This window comes from Galeopterus variegatus, unplaced genomic scaffold, assembly GCF_000696425.1.
Source record: "Galeopterus variegatus unplaced genomic scaffold, G_variegatus-3.0.2 Scaffold5562, whole genome shotgun sequence".
Lineage (NCBI taxonomy): Eukaryota > Metazoa > Chordata > Mammalia > Dermoptera > Cynocephalidae > Galeopterus > Galeopterus variegatus.
Genome location: NW_007731673.1, coordinates 88,789 through 106,359, shown reverse-complemented (window position 1 = coordinate 106,359; position 17,571 = coordinate 88,789). Strand labels below are relative to the sequence as shown.

Below are 17,571 nucleotides of genomic sequence, written 5' to 3'. Positions count from 1 at the left end.
CCCCTCAGTGTTGCCCCCGCGCCTCGCTCAGCCGGTGAGCGGGAACCGGTCTGTATGTAGGATCCGAACCCTCGGTGGGAGCGCCGCCACACTCCCAAGCGGCGCACTGTAGCAGTGCGCCACCGGGCCGGCCCGGCTTACCGTTTCTTGACTGATAAATAAAAGATTCTGTTTCTTCTAAATGGGAAAGTCAACTCTGTAGAGTCATGTGGTGATAGTGTATAGAAGCTTGGGAAGTTTTGCTTTAGGGTTTTGCCCCAGGGATAGGGGCTTGGTTGTTTAGCATTTGAGGTGCGCTGTTTAGCATTTGAGATGCCCTTTCCTAGAAGCCAGCACTCGATGTATCTGGCATGGGGCATGTTTGCATTGGGGAGTGGGCTGCCATGGGAAGAGAGAAAGGGATGTTGACACCTGGTGCAGTTCCAGTAGACCTTGAATGAATCCTTTATTTTTGCCTCCATCAACCCCCCATTTCTTACATCCTTTGTATCTAAACGAAGAGGTATTCCAGGAATGCTTCTGGTAGATTTGTCCTTGCTTCCAGTCTAAGTCTTGTCTTCACTATTTGGAGCTGTCACATACTTAATTCTTCACCTGATAGCAGTCCTACTGCCTCTGTCCCCCTCTTGGTGCATGTGAATGAACATGCTGGGTGAAGTGGGTAGAAGACTGCTCTCTTGGCAATCAATTCCTGTGTCACTATCTTTGTCTCTAAACTAGAACTGACAGTCTTTCACTAGGTCAGTTGGCCATATATTGCCTTTATTTAGTTAGCTTTTAAAAACTGCATTTGTAATATTAATACAGAAATTTGTATTTTTAAAAAAAATACACAATTTAATAAAAGGTCAAGGAAAGAGAACTTGGCAATAACCCAGTAGCCTCCCTGTGCTCCCTTCCCATTGTCAGCTTCCTCCTCCACCCAGATCCTGCTATTCTGACTTTATGGTAAGAAGGCCCTTTTTTCCTTCATGCTTTTATCATTTATGTGTGCATTCCTGATGAAAGTAGTAAATACTGCTTTTGCTGCATCCCACAGGTTTTGATACATTGTTTTTTTATTTTTATTCTGTTCAAAGTATTTGAAATTTTCATTGTAATTTTTTCTTTGAACCATGGGTTTTTAGAAGAGTGTTGTTTAACTTTCAAAAGCTTGGGAATTTTTCAGGTAGCTTTTTGTTATTTGTTTCTAGTTTAATTCTGATGTGGTAAGAGAATATACTTCATACAACTTCAGATTGTTTTAAGTGTGTTGATACTTGTATTATGACTCATCATATGGTGTGTCTGGGTAAAAGTTTTCATGTGAACTTCGTGTTCTATAAACGTCATCTTGATTTAGGTGGCTGTTCATGATGTTCAGGTCTTCTATACCCTTTTTGACATCCAACCCACTCATTATCTCAATTGCTGAGAGAGGAAAGTTGTATAAGCATAATTGTGGAAATGTCTTTTGTCTTCAATTTTGTCTGGTTTTGCTTCATGTATTCTGTAATTAGGTTCATATGTATTTAAGATTAGTACTGCTTCTTGATTAATTGACCCTTTTATAAACATTTTGAAATGTCCTTTTTGATCTGTAGTAATATTGCTTGTTCTGAAGTTAATTAGTCTGATAATAATTGGCTCTTCCCTTTATTTATACTTTTTAAATTGGTACAGTTAGACTATTTCCATTAAATGTTGTTATCAGTGTGTCAGGGCTGGAAGATATTTTTGCTGGGTATAGTATTCTAAGTCCATAAGTAGGTTGATTTGCTTATTTTGCAGTGTCTTCTGGCTTACATTGTTTCTGACAACAAATCCAGATCCAGTGTTATTTTTGTTGCCCTATAATTAATGTGTCTCTTGTTCTTTTGTTGTTTTTAAAATATTTTCCTTATGAATGGTTTTCAGAAATTTGACTTAGGAAATGTTTTGATGTGGTTTCTTTTGATTTTGATCTTACTTTGACTTTGTTGAGCTTGCTGGCTCTGTGGTTGTGTACTTTTTATCACTTATGTAAAACTTTCTGCCATTAATTTTTCCCCCAACTCTTCTCTTGGACTTTATTGGAATCCAGTTTCCTGTATGTTGGGCCAATTGATATTGTCCCACAGGTCACTGAGGCTGTGTTCATTTTTTCCCTCCAGTTTTTTCTTTCTGTGCCATTTTGGATAGTTTGTATTGCAGTGTGTCAAGTTCACTGATTTTATATTAAAATTTTTTGTTTTCACCTTTTTTTTTTTATCTGTAGGGTTTATTCTTTTACTAATCACATCCAGTGATTTTTTCATTTCAGATCATGTAGTTTTTACTAGTTCTATTTGTTCTCTTTATATTTTCCACTTTTCTATTTTAAGTGTATTGTATTTCTTTTAAATATTTGAACATATTTATCAAAGTACTTTTAATGTCCTTGCCTGCTAAATACTTTCGTTTGATTATAACCCACTTGGTTATAGGGTTACAATCTGCTACTTTTCTTCATGTCTAATAATTTCTTTAGGGGTGTTGGACATTTGAAATGTTGTGTTGTTGAGCATTGGGATTTTGTTGATGTCCTTCAAAGAGTGCTAAAGTTTGTTTTGGTAAGCAGATGTTGAGAATGGGTCTATAATAGCCTTTATTGTAGGACTACCTCAGACTTCCCAGTAAGGGTCACCTTTTTTGCAGGTTTTATTGATTGCCCCAGTGTTTGAGAGATGGCTGGATGGATTTTAACAACTTTATCCCTTTGTGATTTCTCAGAATTGTTTACATGTGGATTTGTGTTTAGCCAATGACTTAAGGACCCCCACCCACTTCTGAGTAGCTCCCTCCTTGCCTGCACTCTGTTCCACAGAGTCCAGCTACTCCACCCTCCCCAACTCCACTCTGACTCTCAACTTTGCAAAACTGTAGCACTCTCCTTGGTTCTTCTTCGTACACCCTTGTCCACACATTGCTTTCAGGAATGAGGGCAGGGTCCACGCAGGGCCCCTTGTCTGGTTTTTTTTTCTCCCAAAGTAAAGTGTTACCTCTGTCATTTTATCTTCCCAGAATCCCGTTTGTATGTCCTTTTTCAAAGTTAATAAATTACTTTCTTACATGTTGTCTGTAAATGTAAATGTGAATTATTTTTTGCTTGTATTTTATATAGAAGTTTTTCAGAAGTTAAGTTTTTCCTGAGTTTTTAAATAGTTTCCATTGACTGTGTCCTTACCTCTCTCGTAGGCCATGCTGGAGTATCTGCAAACATGATGAAGAAGAGGACATCTCACAAGTAAGCAATTCTGAAACTTGTTTTCAGATGGCATATTGTGACCTTCTACTACCTAGCGTACAGAGATCACCTAGGTGAGGCCCTCTTCCCTGTGAATGAGGGGGTTCTTAGTTTACCTAGCCTCGATGCATGGTGAGTAATGGTGAGTAGTCCTATTTTCTGTCCATTCCTTCTTCTTGGCCTGGCTGAAGTGTGCCAGGTCTACCCTTCAGCCTTTAAAAACCTTTGGGTCCTGATATTTTCCCTTTAGCTTATCGGGACCTTGCCTGATGAAAGAAAATATCAGTTGTGGTAAGAGTAACAGGAGCTTAGGGAACCTCTCCCACTTTTCTGCATGGTCCTGATGTGCAGGGTTCCTCTCCTGGTCTTCATGCGCTGTTAGATGAGGGACTCCTTTTGGGCAGAAACCATGTCATATGCTGGGAGGGCCTGCCTAGCATGCTGTCATGTCTCTTACTGCTTTGTAACATTTCTAAATGAGTGAAAAGCTTGTAATTTAGAGAAAGCACATCCATGTTAAAAGATAAATACGGCCATGTATTTCAAGTGACAGCTGTATTCTCCATCCTAAATTCTGTAAGTATCAAAGTACAGAAGCCACTTTTTTTCCCTGAACGCTTTTGTGTGTGACATAATTAAATCCAAAAAAGAAAACCAAGACACTATCTTAAATTATAATATCCACTTTTACTTTGTTATGTATAAAAAATTTCACAAGTATTCACCATGTACTGGTGACTGCTACTACATCCTGAAACTGTTGCTGTAACAATCCATTTTGTTGGCCTCACCCAGGCCAAGGAGAAGGGAATGGACAGGGAACATGGCTACACACCATTTTGATAGCAAGAGTCATCTTAGTCGTAGATTACTCAACACAGAGAAGACCCTCTTTGACCCTAGCACTGTATGAGGCACTCATTCTAGCAGTTAATTCCAAACTATTCATAATGAAAACTTGTGCCCCCAAGTCACCACACTGTAGTGGCTGAAGAGGGTGAGAGGCCTCATGGCCATGGAGAAAGGCCTGGATGAATAGGAGTGCCCTTCAGTAATTGTTAGTGATTGAACCAAACATATCTCCCTTTCAAATAATACACAATATATAATGCAACTATTTGTAACAATCAGCTTAGGAAATGACCTGGAAAGTAAAAATGCAAAGGTTTGGTAAGTATGCTCTTGTTTCCCTAAGGTTTAGTAAGGTTTCTCAAATTTATTTATTTGCTAATTGCCTTCATGGTTTTGCCATATCCAATGATCTGATAATTTATGTGATCTGTCTGTACTTATTATCGTATTATTACCATAAATGGTAAACCGTCTCTGCTGCAAGTAGATAACTGTAAAAAAAGAAATATAAGTCATAAATATTAGGTAATGATAATAACTTTACTTCAGTGGAGAGAAAAAGCAAATTAAATATAAAATTTGCAAGATAAAAACAGTTCATTCAAAATAGATTTTTGCCAATTGAGTTAAAATAAAAGGCTTTGAGAGAGTGAACGTACGTTCTATTTTAGCCATTTTTACATACTGTTAAATAATCATCTATCATTAAAAAGTTCACTCACTTAGGATTTCAGACATTCGTAGGTTTGAACCCTTGGGCGTGTTATTAATGTATTTTGTTCAGGGAAATTTTATGTTTCTCATCCTAAACAATGCTATTTATTAACTCATGGATTTGATTTCCTAAAGCAAAAGAAATAAGTACCTACCTATTAAAAATTTTTAAAAGTTCATATGCATTGGGCCGGCCCCGTGAGGCCCCATAGCTCACTCATGAGAGTGCAGTGCTGATAGCGCCGACGCCGCGGGTTCGGATCCTGTGTAGGGATGGCTGGTGCGCTCACTGGCTGAGCATGGTGCAAACAACACCCCTAGGGGGGGGGGGGGGGGGAGAAAGTTCATAGGCATGCCAACTGAAAGAATCTCTTGTCCTGTATGTTCCACATTTCAGGGAACTTGATTTAGTGCTTTAACAGGTATACTTGTCTGGAAGACTAGAAGCCATGAACACTTTACTATGTAGGAAAAGGGAGAAGTTGATGTGAAAGGAAAACTTACCAATCTTATTTTCCCTATTCTCAATGTAAATATGAAGACGGTAGAGAGAAAAAGAAAAGATTGAAAACAGGAGTTTCCAAATTCACAAATGATGATATTATTGTCTTTCAAATGGAGTGAGTAAGGTGGATGCATGAGCTTTGCAGAGGCTGCCTGTTTAGAGAGGTGGCCCTCCCAGGGGCTGCTCTGAGAGTTTGGAAGCCTGCTGGAATTCAGCTGTGGGGTCTTTGCAGGTTCCTTAATGTGTCTGGGAACTGGCTTACTTATGTCTGAAATCAAGGTATTGGGCTAGAATGATGAGGTTTTCAGCTTTTCAACATAGACTCCTTTCTATAAACAAGATTTTTATGGAAACCAAATATTAAAAGAACAAAACTATAGTGCCTCTCTTTCCTTTGCTGCCTGCCTCTAGCTGTGACTTGATGGAGTTACAAGGAGTAAGATCCCTGTCAGCACTCATCATGTGTAGCCACCAGACTTGACATTGGGGCTCCCATGAGGGTGGGCAGTCTCCTGCTGCGTCCCATGTTAGTGCAGGAACACTGATAAAGAACCTCATGTGCAGGTGCCCTAGTTGCTTGAGGAAAAATTCACAGAATTGCACTCAGAGAGCAGCAGCACCTGTCCCTATAAGGTGTTAGGAAGTTCAGGGAGTCATGTCTGAAGTAGTGAAACCGCACAGGAAACATTATGTAGCTGGATTTTTGGTTTTGTGTTTTAAGTAAGTAGAAATAAAATTGTGTGCTTCCTGTGGGCTGGGTACCTTGCTGTGTAGTTTGTAGGCAAGCTGGTGGACAAGCCTTTCTGGGCTTTCTGTGAAGTTGTTTGGGAAATGCTTTTGCATTAAAAGTACATCTTGAAGGAAAAATATAGTTGGGTGGTGAGTGTATAAGAGAAATTTAGTTATAGTGTTCTTTGTTTTAGTTTTAAGATGCAAGTCCCTTCCTCCCCTGAATTTGAACGTACATCTTGAAGGAAAAATATAGTTGGGTGGTGAGTGTATAAGAGAAATTTAGTTATAGTGGTTCTTTGTTTTAGTTTTAAGATGCAAGTCCCTTCCTCCCCTGAATTTGAACAGGGGATAGATTTCCATTTCAAGGTACTGTTAAAAGGGGTGACTGGGCTTTGGTATATTTTTTACTAACTTAACATTTAGAAGGTAGACTAGATCTACTAAACACTAAATAGGTGTATTTCCAGGGATTTTTTCCTTCCTTTTTTACAAGACACAGATACTAATCAACTGACAAAGAATGTCATTGTGCTTTTCCTCCTCATCCCTGGTGTGGTCTCATGTAGTTTTCATGGTAACCCTGTCAAATCGGAACTATAAGCCCTTATCCCAGATGAGGAAACTGATGCATAGAGAGGTTAAGAAACTTGTCCACGGTCAGCAAATAACAGGTAATTGAGCCTAGGATTCAGAAACAGGACAGTCTGGGCTAGAGCCCATGTTATTAACAACCAGCACATTAACTGAACTGTATGTTTTGTTGTCTCATCTAAAAAACGAGTTATTTCAGTCATAAATATGCAGACTGGATAACTGGTGCAGGCATCTAAAGGCACCATGGTGTTGGCAGTCTTAAGTCGGTCAGAACATTCAATACTTATTTCATTACCTTGCAGTAACTCTGTCATTCATGCCCAAAAAGTGAATAGCACTTTTGAGGTCTCTCAAGTGTTTGAATATTTGCCATATTTATTCTTGATTATTTTTCTCCTCTATCCCCTTTTGGAATCTCATTAGATGAATGCCAGCTATGTAGTCATTTAATCATAAAGATACATTGTTATTTAATCAATGTGACCTATTATTGAACTTTTTAAAATTTATTTTCAATTTCCCCTATTAGCTATAACTTTGTGCACCTCCATTATTTTCTTTTGATAAATTTAAATTTCTAGATGTGGATTCATTGGGATAATGGTTACTCCAAATGGTAAGGCTCTGGGTGTATATTGGCAAGTCGTTAACTAGAAAGGCTGTGTCTATTCTATAAGCAGGTAGAAAATAGTACCTCACCATAATTTGCATTAAAATAAATCATCAAAATTTGAAGTCTTTGTTACTGTTTTTTTTTGTCTTTTTTCGTGTCCGGCAACGGATCTCAACCCTCAGTGTCGTGCCCGGACCGGACCGGGACCAGCAACGGGATCGCAACCCTCGGTGTTGCACCCGCACCTCGCTCAGCCAGTGAGCGGGAACCGGTCTGTATGTAGGATCCGAACCCTCGGCAGGAGCGCCGCACTGTAGCAGTGTGCCACCGGGCCGGCCCTGAAGTCTTTGTTACTGTTAATATTGAAAGGTCATTCTATCAGGCGGGAGCGCTGCCGCACTCCCAAGCGGCGCACTGTAGCAGTGTGCCACCGGGCCGGCCCTGAAGTCTTTGTTACTGTTAATATTGAAAGGTCATTCTATCAACAGACCAGAACACTTGGGAAATTTCTGGAAGATCTCAAACAGATGATAACATTTATATCAAAACTAAGCTGAGAAACTCTAATGCTGAAAAAGACCTCCAAAAAGTACATAGTCAAAATAGATCATAGAATATTGTCAGGATCAGAGATAGCAAGGGCTGGATAGGTTGGCATAATCCCCAAAGTTAATAAAGGGTGAGAAAATTAGTAGGACAGAGCTGGCACTGGAACAGAAGATGCTCAGCTTACCTCCTCTTGACTTCAAGTCACCTCTCACTTGCTGGCTGCTGTGTAGCTATTTGGATCCTGGCTTCTGTTGTCACAACATGCACTTATTGCTCAGAGGCCAGGGACTCTGACTTGGGTTGAAGACAAACACCACACCTGCAGATGCCACTTAATCTTGACTTTGCATTTACAAATGTAAATGCTACGAGTCATCAGGCACTTAGGAAACACTGCGAGCATGGGAGATGGTCACTGATCATAACAGAGCAAAGCAGGAAGTACCACCTGTGTGAAGAAAACCAGCAGAGAGGAGAGCTGACCTGAAGAGTTCATAGAGGAATCAGGAAAAAAATGAAAAGTATCCTCAGATAGCAGAAAGCATGTTCATTAAAAAGGAAAACCATTCAAGATAAGATGATAAAGAAAAAAAACAGTTCTTAGAAATTAAAAATATTATGTGATGTATTAAGTAGATAGTCTAAAAGTGGAGTTTTACCTAATTCAGGAACAATTGAGCTGAGGATTTCTTTAAGATGAAAAGTGTGAGAGGGCAGTTGAATAAATCCCATCTAAAAATTACCTTCACAATGACATCTAGATTGGTGTTTAACCAAACATGTGAGTACTGTGGCATAGCCAAGTTGACATAAAATTATGCATCATACTGGTGAGGATGCTGTATTTGCTTATAATTTTGGTAGTCATAATGGAGTGTCTGTGTAAATTATAAAATGGTACATATGATTGAATTCTTTCATCAGGGAGGTTTGGGAACCAACCTTTGTTCTAAGTGGGAAGAAAGTCTGATCCTTTACAGAGGGGTGAATCACTGGGACTTTGGCCTAAAGATCAAAAGAAGATATATAATTGGTCGCCTGTTTGAAGAAAAAAGTTTTGCTGAAAAGGATTCCTGTATTCTAGAGGAGAAATGTAATCTCCTTCACTAGCTGATTTCCCAAAGAGGCCAGTTGGATGCCATTGCATATTACCACAGATTATGAAAATGTCTAGAAATTCACTTTCTTTTGGATCTGAGTATTATTAGTAGTTACAGGTTACAGACTTGATAGTGCTTTGTTTAAGCTTTTTTCTCTCCGTCAGGTTTCACGTTGCATTCCTTTATTATTTTTTTTAGGTGATGTATATTGGTTCCTTACTGTGAACAATACTCGTGTTGAATTTAGCTCTTTGCCCTCTCCCTTTTCTTCCCATCTAATGGGAGGTTATATCCTTTTGTTCCAAGTTTAAAAGGGAGTCAGCATGCTTATTCTACTTTACTCTCAAAAAAAGGAGGAAAGAATATGTAGTGTTAAATCTATAATATACGAACGGGTAAGGATCATATGCTGTTCTCTCTCTCAATCTCCACCATTTGTTCTACAATTAAATGTATTCATTGCTTACTGATCAGTCTTTTGCTGAAGCTTCATCAGGAAACATTTATGAGAATGGTATTTCCTGTGTTCTTCATGTTCATAACAGTTTTATCTGTGACCTTTATTCTTGAAGGTCAGTGTAAATTCTCAGCTGATTATAAAACCTTTAACTCACATTTTCTTTTCCCTGAGAACCTTAAGTTTGTTTCTCTGTTATCTTCTGGCATAAAGTGTTACCAAATTCTGATGTTCTTTCTCCTACACATTATTCAGTTGGTTCTTTTGCTTGGATACCCAAAGGATGTTATTTTCTTTAAAGTTCATTTGTTTTACTGGGGTATAGTAAAACAAATTTACTTCGGTCAGTTTCTGGGTTTGTTTTCACAGGAGGTGCATTTGGTTGTTCACATGTTTATTTCAGGAAAGTTTTGAGTTAAAGCTTTTAGTACTCCTTTTTGTTTCTTTGATTTTAGTTTTTGGCACTTCTGTGATACAGAAGTTAGAATTTCCTGTCACTATCTCTTAACGTTTTATTTTTTGCCCCCTTTCATCATTTATTTCTCTCATGGACTCCCATGGCATGTTTTTCTCTCATGTTCCTCTAGTCTCGTCTTCATTTCTGAAAATTTTTTAAAATTGTCAGTTGTTTTCTAATCTTGTCTGGTTTTACTCATGTCTTCTTGTCTAGCTATTTTATTTCTGAGCTTTTCTATTTTGGATGTGTTGTAATATTAGGGTTCTGCAGAGAAGCAGAACCAATGGGAGATAGATAAATACAAAGGAGATTTATTACGGGAATTGTCTCATGCGACTATGGAGTCCAAGAAGTCCCACAGACTGCTGTCTGTAAATTGGAGACCGAGGAAAACCAGCAGTGTAATTCAATCCAAGTCTTGCCGAAGGCTTGAGAACCAGGGAGCTGGTGGTATAAGTCCCAGTCAGGTGGCAGAAGACTGATATCCCAGTTAAAGCAGGCAGGCAGAAAGATAAAGGAGTGAATTCCTCCTTCCTCTGCCTTTTGTTCTGTTCGGGCACAGAGTGGATGCTCTTCACCCCACACTGGTGACGGCAGATCTTCTTTCCTGAGTCCACTGGTTCAGATCCTAATCTTTTTCAGAAACACGCTCATAGACACACCCAGAAACAGTGTTTAATCTGGGCACCCCATGGCACAGTCAAGTTGACACATAAAATTAACCTTCACAGTTCCTCTTTTATGGCTTCTGTTGTTCACTTAATGTTAGATAATAGTTTCCACCTACTTCATGGGCATATTTTTCTGGCCTGCCCCCACTGCCCGTGAAAGCATCATTCAGATTGTTAGTCTCTTTCCTCCTATGTTATCCAAATGTGATCCTTTCCTGAGGTTCATGTGAATGAGAAGGAACAAGATGATTCCAGGATGGCTTTCACAGATCCAGAGCTCTAAGGCTGCTGCTTCTATTTTCCTGTGTCATATTTAAAAATAAGTCCTCTCTGTGTAGGCCCCTCTATATTATACTTTTAAGGTCTGCCTCTTTTGGGCCTTCTGTCGTTTGTGTCTGAACCTTACCTTTCCTCTGCCCTGTGGACATGCCCTGCTCAGTTAGGATTTTATTCTCAGCGGGTATACTCAGCCCAGGGCTCTGCCTTCCTGGAAGGCAGGTTTACTGGGTGTTTGCAGAGCCCCAAGGCTTAGGCAGACCCAGGGATTTTCTGGTCTCACCATCTTGCATTTAACCTTGTAAATCCCTTTCCCAGTCTCCCTAATTAGGTGATCCTCCTACTGAGTTTTTCCACTCTTTGGAGTTTCCTTCTGGGGTGAGTACTTGTTGTTGGCACTGGTCCACCCCACCCCCCAATATGTTTGTAAAACCCCCCCTTTGCTGTCCTTCCAGGACCTCTGACTTGGCTAAATTTATATAACCAGTCTAGAACAAGTAATTCCTATTTACAATATGTATAATGGTAGTTTTAAATATTACAACCTACAATAAATTGTTTTAAAAAGAAAGTTATTTGGGGCTGGCCCAGTGGCGCACTCAGTAGAGTGCGGAGCTTGGGAGCAACAGCCTGTTGTGCATCAGAAAATGAACCCCTGGCTGTTTGGCTCCTACAGTTCAGAGACCTAGGGGGAGATGGCAAATGTGCAGTGTGTGAGAGCATTGGTGGATGCCGGCCCAGAATGTAGCCTGATACACAGCAACCCTGGCAAGTTTCCAGGGGCCACAGTGAATGTTGATGGCTATGGAGGATAGACTATTAAAGTCAAAGCTGTAGCTTTGCTGTGGGCTTTGGACAATTGCCCCTCGTGTATGTGTTCTGTTTGTGTCTCCAGTAGCTGAGTGGATCTTGGGTATTAGATGTGCTTTATGGTTTGCCACTGGCTGTGGATCTGGACAACACAGCCTGTGTTGAGGGGACATATGAAACAGTATCACTTGCCAGGAGGACGTGTGGAGATAAGTGCCACTATCTTGGAGTTACAAAAGGTTGGCATCATTCGTCCTGCACATAGCTCCTTTATGCCCTGGTGTAGCCAGTGAAAAAACCTGATGGCACCTGGAAGATCAATGTGGACTATTGAGAACTGAGCAAAGTAGTGCCTCCTTTGCATGGCTATGCCTTCAGTTCATGACCTGATGGATCAGCTAATGACCTGGCTGGAAACTTGTGGTTGTGTACTGGACCTTGCAAGTTCTTTTTTTCCCTCTCTATCTCAGTCTCAGCTGATGGCCAAGAACAGTTTGCCTTTGCCTGGGAAGGAAGACAATGAACTTTTCAAGTGTTGCTCCAAGGTTATCTGCATAGCCCAACTATCTGTCATGGTTTGGTGGCTGGGGACCTAGCCAAGTGGACTAGGCCCAGCATGGTTACAATGTTTCATTACATTGATGATGTTACTAACTTTTGATTCTTTTGCAGATTTATCCCAAGCAGTTCTGGCACTGCTGGGCTGTTTGGAAAAATGTGGGTGGGCCCTGAACACAACCAAAAGTGCAAGGACCTGGGCTGTCTGTTAAATTCTTGGGAATTGTTTGGTCGGGTAAGACACAAGTCATTCCAGAAGCCATTTATAGATAAGATAAAGGCATAACCTCAGCCCACAACAGTAGCTCAAACTACAAGCTTATTTGGGACTTTTGGGGTATTGGAGAACTTTTGTACCCCATATGGCCCAAATGGCATGCCCACTATATGCATTAATAAAGGAGCTCTTTGGTTTTGGACCGAAGAGGTAGAACAAGCTTACCATGCTACTAAGAGGGCAATACAGCAAATGCAGGCTTTGCAAGTGGCTGACCCCACTAAGCCTTTTGAATTAGATGTGCATGTAACCCAGGAAGGGTCAGGATGGGGTTTGTGGCAGAGACAAGACTGATTCCGAACGCCTATAGGATTCTGGTCTCAGTTCTGGAAGAGTGCTAAAGTGTGTTACTCTCTGGTAGAGAAACAGTTAGCAGCTGTGTATTCTGCCCTGATGGCCACTGAAGCTATTACAGGAACTGGCAAGGTCCTAGTAAGGACAACATACCCCATTTTAGGTTGGCTATACATGTAGATATCCACCCCTAAAACTGATGTAGCTCAGACTCCTAGTCTGTCTAAATGGGGAGCATATAAAGAACAGAGAAGTACTGTTTCTACAAGTCCTTTGTCTAATGAATTACAAACTGTGTTAAGACCAGTAGGGATTGAGGAAGAAACTTTGACACAACTATACCCATGGAGGTGGAGACCACACCTTTCCATGAGGGAAGGGGACCTATTGCAGAGCAGGCTTGGTATAAAGATGGCTCCAGCATGGGACCCTCAGCATCATGGACTGCTGTTGCTGTCCAGCCCTTAACATACCTTGTGGTATGAGAATGGTATAGGGCAAAGCAGCCAGTGGGCTAACTAAGAGTAGTATGGATGGTGATAAAAAATGAGCCAGTATTATTAACCATCTGTACTGACAGCTGGACTGTATTCAAGGGTTTGATCCTTTGGATCTCTACTTGGAAGTATCAGTGGTGGCTGGTAGGTCACTAGCCCTCGTGGGGGCAAGCCATGTGGCAAGAGTTATGGGAATTAGGACAGGAAAAGAAAGTAACTCTTTTCCATGTCACAGGACATTCCCCCTTAGCCAGTCCAGGCAGTGATGAAGCCGACACGCTGGCTAAAGTAAGGTGGCTGGAGAGAACTCCAGCAGCTGGTGTAGCTGGGCGGCTACATCAAAGAATGCAGCATGCTGGCTGCATGACCGTGTGGTTGATTGCCTGCGGGGTGCCAAATAAATCCAAGAAAGATGTAATCCAGGGCAGATGTACTCCTGATGAGCAAATGAGTGCCCCTGATGGGCAGATAACCCATGTGAGAGTGCCTCTGACACAGTGGCAGGCGGATCTTTGGACCACTACCAAAGTCAGAGAATTACTGGTCTTTTTGTTTGTATGGCCTTGTAGGGTCCCAGACCAGGTAAGCACTGTGATGAAGGCATTGAGTAGCCTTATTGCTATGTATGGTCTTTTGAAAAGGGGATTAAGGCTGTCTGCCAGCCCCCCGTTGTTGAAGGGAAAGACACATTGGTTGTGGCCAACAGTCAGACCCAAAAGAAGAGACCCTGCAAGGGAGGGCCCTCTCCGGTGGAGCCCTGTTGCACAGAGCTGCAGCACCTATTCAATTGCACGTAACTGTTAAAGGTGATCTCCTGAAACCTGGACACGGTAAGAATGGAAATATTCTCTTACCAGCCCCAACCTGTTTACAACAGGGGCAGACAGTACAGTGGGAATGGCCTTGGAAAATGGAAGCCTCCCCCCCATGTATGCTGGGTAGGCCTAGTTGGACCTTGGGGGAGAGGATTAGAAGACAACTTGCAAGTCTCACCTTAGGTAACGAGTACTTGGCCTCCCCAAGTAAAGGTAACGTGGCCTGGAACAGATAAATGCTCTATTTTAAAAGGTACATTTGTACTATCATGTGGCCAATTATGAGTTCCCCTATACTGTTACATGTAGAACCTACAGATCCAACAGTGTTAGCTGATAATGTGTGGTATCGTAGAACAGGTAAGACACCTGTTCCTTCATCTATTCTTTCTCAAGATGGTAAATTAACTGTTTCAGGAGGGAGTGCTTGTGTTTTAGTAGCGTGTTGCTGCAGCCTGTATTGCTGCTGTGACCTATTGATACAAGGGTCAGTTATTCTCGCTAAGGGAACATGCAGAAGATCAAATGTGTAGATTGTATGGGGAGTTACTCTGAAGGGGTGGATTGTAAGGAAAGTAGAAAAGTTTAGTCAGGATCTCTCGCCTTACATCTGTTACAAATGGGCAAGATTCAGCACATTCACTAGAAACAAGTTATAAAAGTAGTGTAACTGTGCATGCGTGCCCATTTACTGATTCAGCATGATTGTTGTAATTATGTAATGCTTGGCTTGTGGCCGCTGTTGTGTACTAAGAGTAAAGGGTAACTGCTCTGAACTGCTCGTCGGCAGAGCACGGTGGGAGAACAGCAGAGCACATGTCTGTGAAGCTCATACCTGAAGAATAAAATATGTCTACCTTGCATAAAGCTGCCAGATATCTTCTTGCAGTTACCTGACTCACGACCTGCACAGGAAGAGGCAGAAGAATCTGAGATTCCTGCCTGACAGGACTTAGCATCATTTGTCATTAGAAAAAGGCTGATCATAACAACAATGAGCTACCCCTTTACACCCACTAGGATGACTAAAACCAAAAACAGATACAAAAAAGATAATAATAAGGTTGTCTGGAATGTGAAGATATCATTGGTTGGACAGTAAAATGATGCAGCACAGTTTAACAGTGTCTCAATGTTAAATATAGAATTACAGTATAACACAGCAATGCCACTGGTATCGGTATATACCAAAGAAGAATGAAAAAATTATATCCACCCGAAAACTTGTATGCAAAGTTCATAGCAGCATTATTAACAATAACCAAAAAGTGGAAACAACCCAAATGTCCATCAGCTAATGGACAGATAAATGTGGTAATTATGTACAATGAAATACTATTCCAGCCGTAAAAAGGAATGGAGTTTTGATATATGTTACACCATGAATAAACTTTGAACACCTTTTGCTAAGTGAAAGAAGAGTAAAGATCACATATTGTATGACTCCACTTACATGAAATGTCACTAACAGGAGAATCTATAGAAATAGGAAGTCGATTAGAAGTTTCTAGGGTTGAGGAGTATGGAACTATTAGGGAATAACGGCTAATGGATACAGGGCTTTTGGGGATGATGAAAATCTTCTAAAATTAGTGGTGATTATTTCACAACTCTAAATACACTAAAACTTACATACTTTAAAAGGGTGAAATTTATGGTATATGAATTATAACAGTAAAGCTGTTATAAAAATGCAATGGGACTAAAAATTAATGGTGAAGTATTTTTTGAAAGAGAATTATAAGAAAAATTTAAAGGCTCTTTCTCAAGCAATTTTTGGATGATAGACAAAAACTAAAACTCATAGATCATTTAGAGTTTTTCTAAAATTAGAATATTACATATGAAAACTTAAGAAATATAGCCAGAGCTGTAGTTAAAGGGAAAATTCATAGTGTTAAGTAATTTATTATAAGACAAGAATAAACTTTTTAAAAACAATTATTCCAAGAAAAATAAAAATTAAGGAACTAGAAAATAGAAAAATAAGCAGTAGAACTGATAAATAAATCAGATAATCTGATCTTTGAAAGATCAATAAAATAAACGTTTGGAAAATTTTAATTTCAGGCTAGTCTCCTTTGGTTACCTCAGGATGTAGATCACATTTTTCATGTTAGCTGGTGAAGAATTAAACTACTTTAAGTTCTTTTATGGACAGGGCATGGTAGCATGTTATAAATCACACTTTAAAAGATTGGTTTTTTTAATGTTAATTTTAATAAAATAATGAAAATGGAGATTTATCTGATTTCTCTATAGTTCTGACAGAGGAGAAACACTGGGAAGATCTTTTCGTGCCTGGCTTCATTTTCCCACATATGAGGGAGAACATGCAGTATTTATCTTTCCTGACATATCACTTAATATAATGTCCTCCAATTCCATCCATGTTGCCACAAAAGACAGTATTCATTTTTTTTTTATGGCTGAATAGTATTCCATCATGTATATATACCACTTTTTTTTTTTAATCTGTTGTTGGACAGATTCCATATCTTGGCTATTGTAAATTATACTGTAATAAACATAGGAGTGCAGATATCTCTTCAACATACTGTCTTCATTTTCTTTGGGTATATACCCAGTAGATTGCTGGCCAAATTTTTATTTATTTTATTTTATTTTTTTATATTAATTTATCAATAGACAATGTAGTTGATTTTCACGTCTCTTTACCAATTCCTCCTTTTCCTCCCTCCTTCTCCCCCTATCAACATCATATCTGTTCACTTAACAAGTTCAGGGGATTATTGTGATGGTTGTGTCTCCTTTTTTTTGTTTTTCCCTGTTTGTTTGTATATTTATTTATTTTTATTAGCTCTCACATGTAAGTGAGAACATGCAGTATTTCTCTTTCTGTGCCTGGCTTATTTCACTTAATATAATTTTCTCTAAGTCCATCCATGTTGCAGTGAATGGTAGTATTTCATTCTTTTTTACAGCAGAGTAATAGTCCATCATACAGATATACCACATTTTCCCTATCCACTCTTCCGAGGATTGTCTTTTAGGCTGGTTCCAACTCTTGGCCATTGTAAATAGTGCTGCAGTAAACATGGTATCCCTTTGACATGATGATTTCCATTCCTTTGGGTATATACCCAGCAGAGGGATAACTGGGTCATATGGCAGATCTATCTGTAATTGTTTGAGGAAACTCTTGATATCAAGAGCCAGGTGTATTATTTGTAAACATATGTAAGTCAGTTGCTAATAATCCAGAATCAATATAGTTTGATGTCTTTCTAATAAGTTTTAATATTACATTAAGTATTGGTCATAAACTTAAGAGTTTAGCTAAGATAATATGTTTCCTAGAGAAGTAATGGTGGTATAATGCATTTGTATAAGCCATCCTGGACTCCAGTTTAAGAAAAAAACTACATGTGTAGTTTATTCTTATTGTTTAAGCCAGTAGGGGCAGAATTATTTGGGCATTAGAATGAGTGAAGTTGATTGGTTACACATTTCTTTTTGACTTGAAATTGACTCACATTATGTAAAGCTATGTGCATGTGTAATTATTGGTTCAGTCTACTTCATGGATAATTGT

At 39.7% G+C, this 17,571-nt stretch overlaps 1 protein-coding gene across 5 annotated transcripts in view; it reads left to right on the top strand.

The window, feature by feature from the left end:
* SPIN1 (spindlin 1) overlaps window positions 1-17,571 on the top strand; it is a 74,224-nt gene that overhangs the window by 42,605 nt on the left and 14,048 nt on the right. For all 5 annotated transcript variants that reach the window (XM_008589640.1, XM_008589639.1, XM_008589636.1 and 2 more), the window contains exon 3: window positions 3,196-3,244. In XM_008589640.1, coding sequence (XP_008587862.1) covers window positions 3,196-3,244 — 49 coding nt within the window. The remainder of the gene's footprint in view (window positions 1-3,195; window positions 3,245-17,571) is intronic.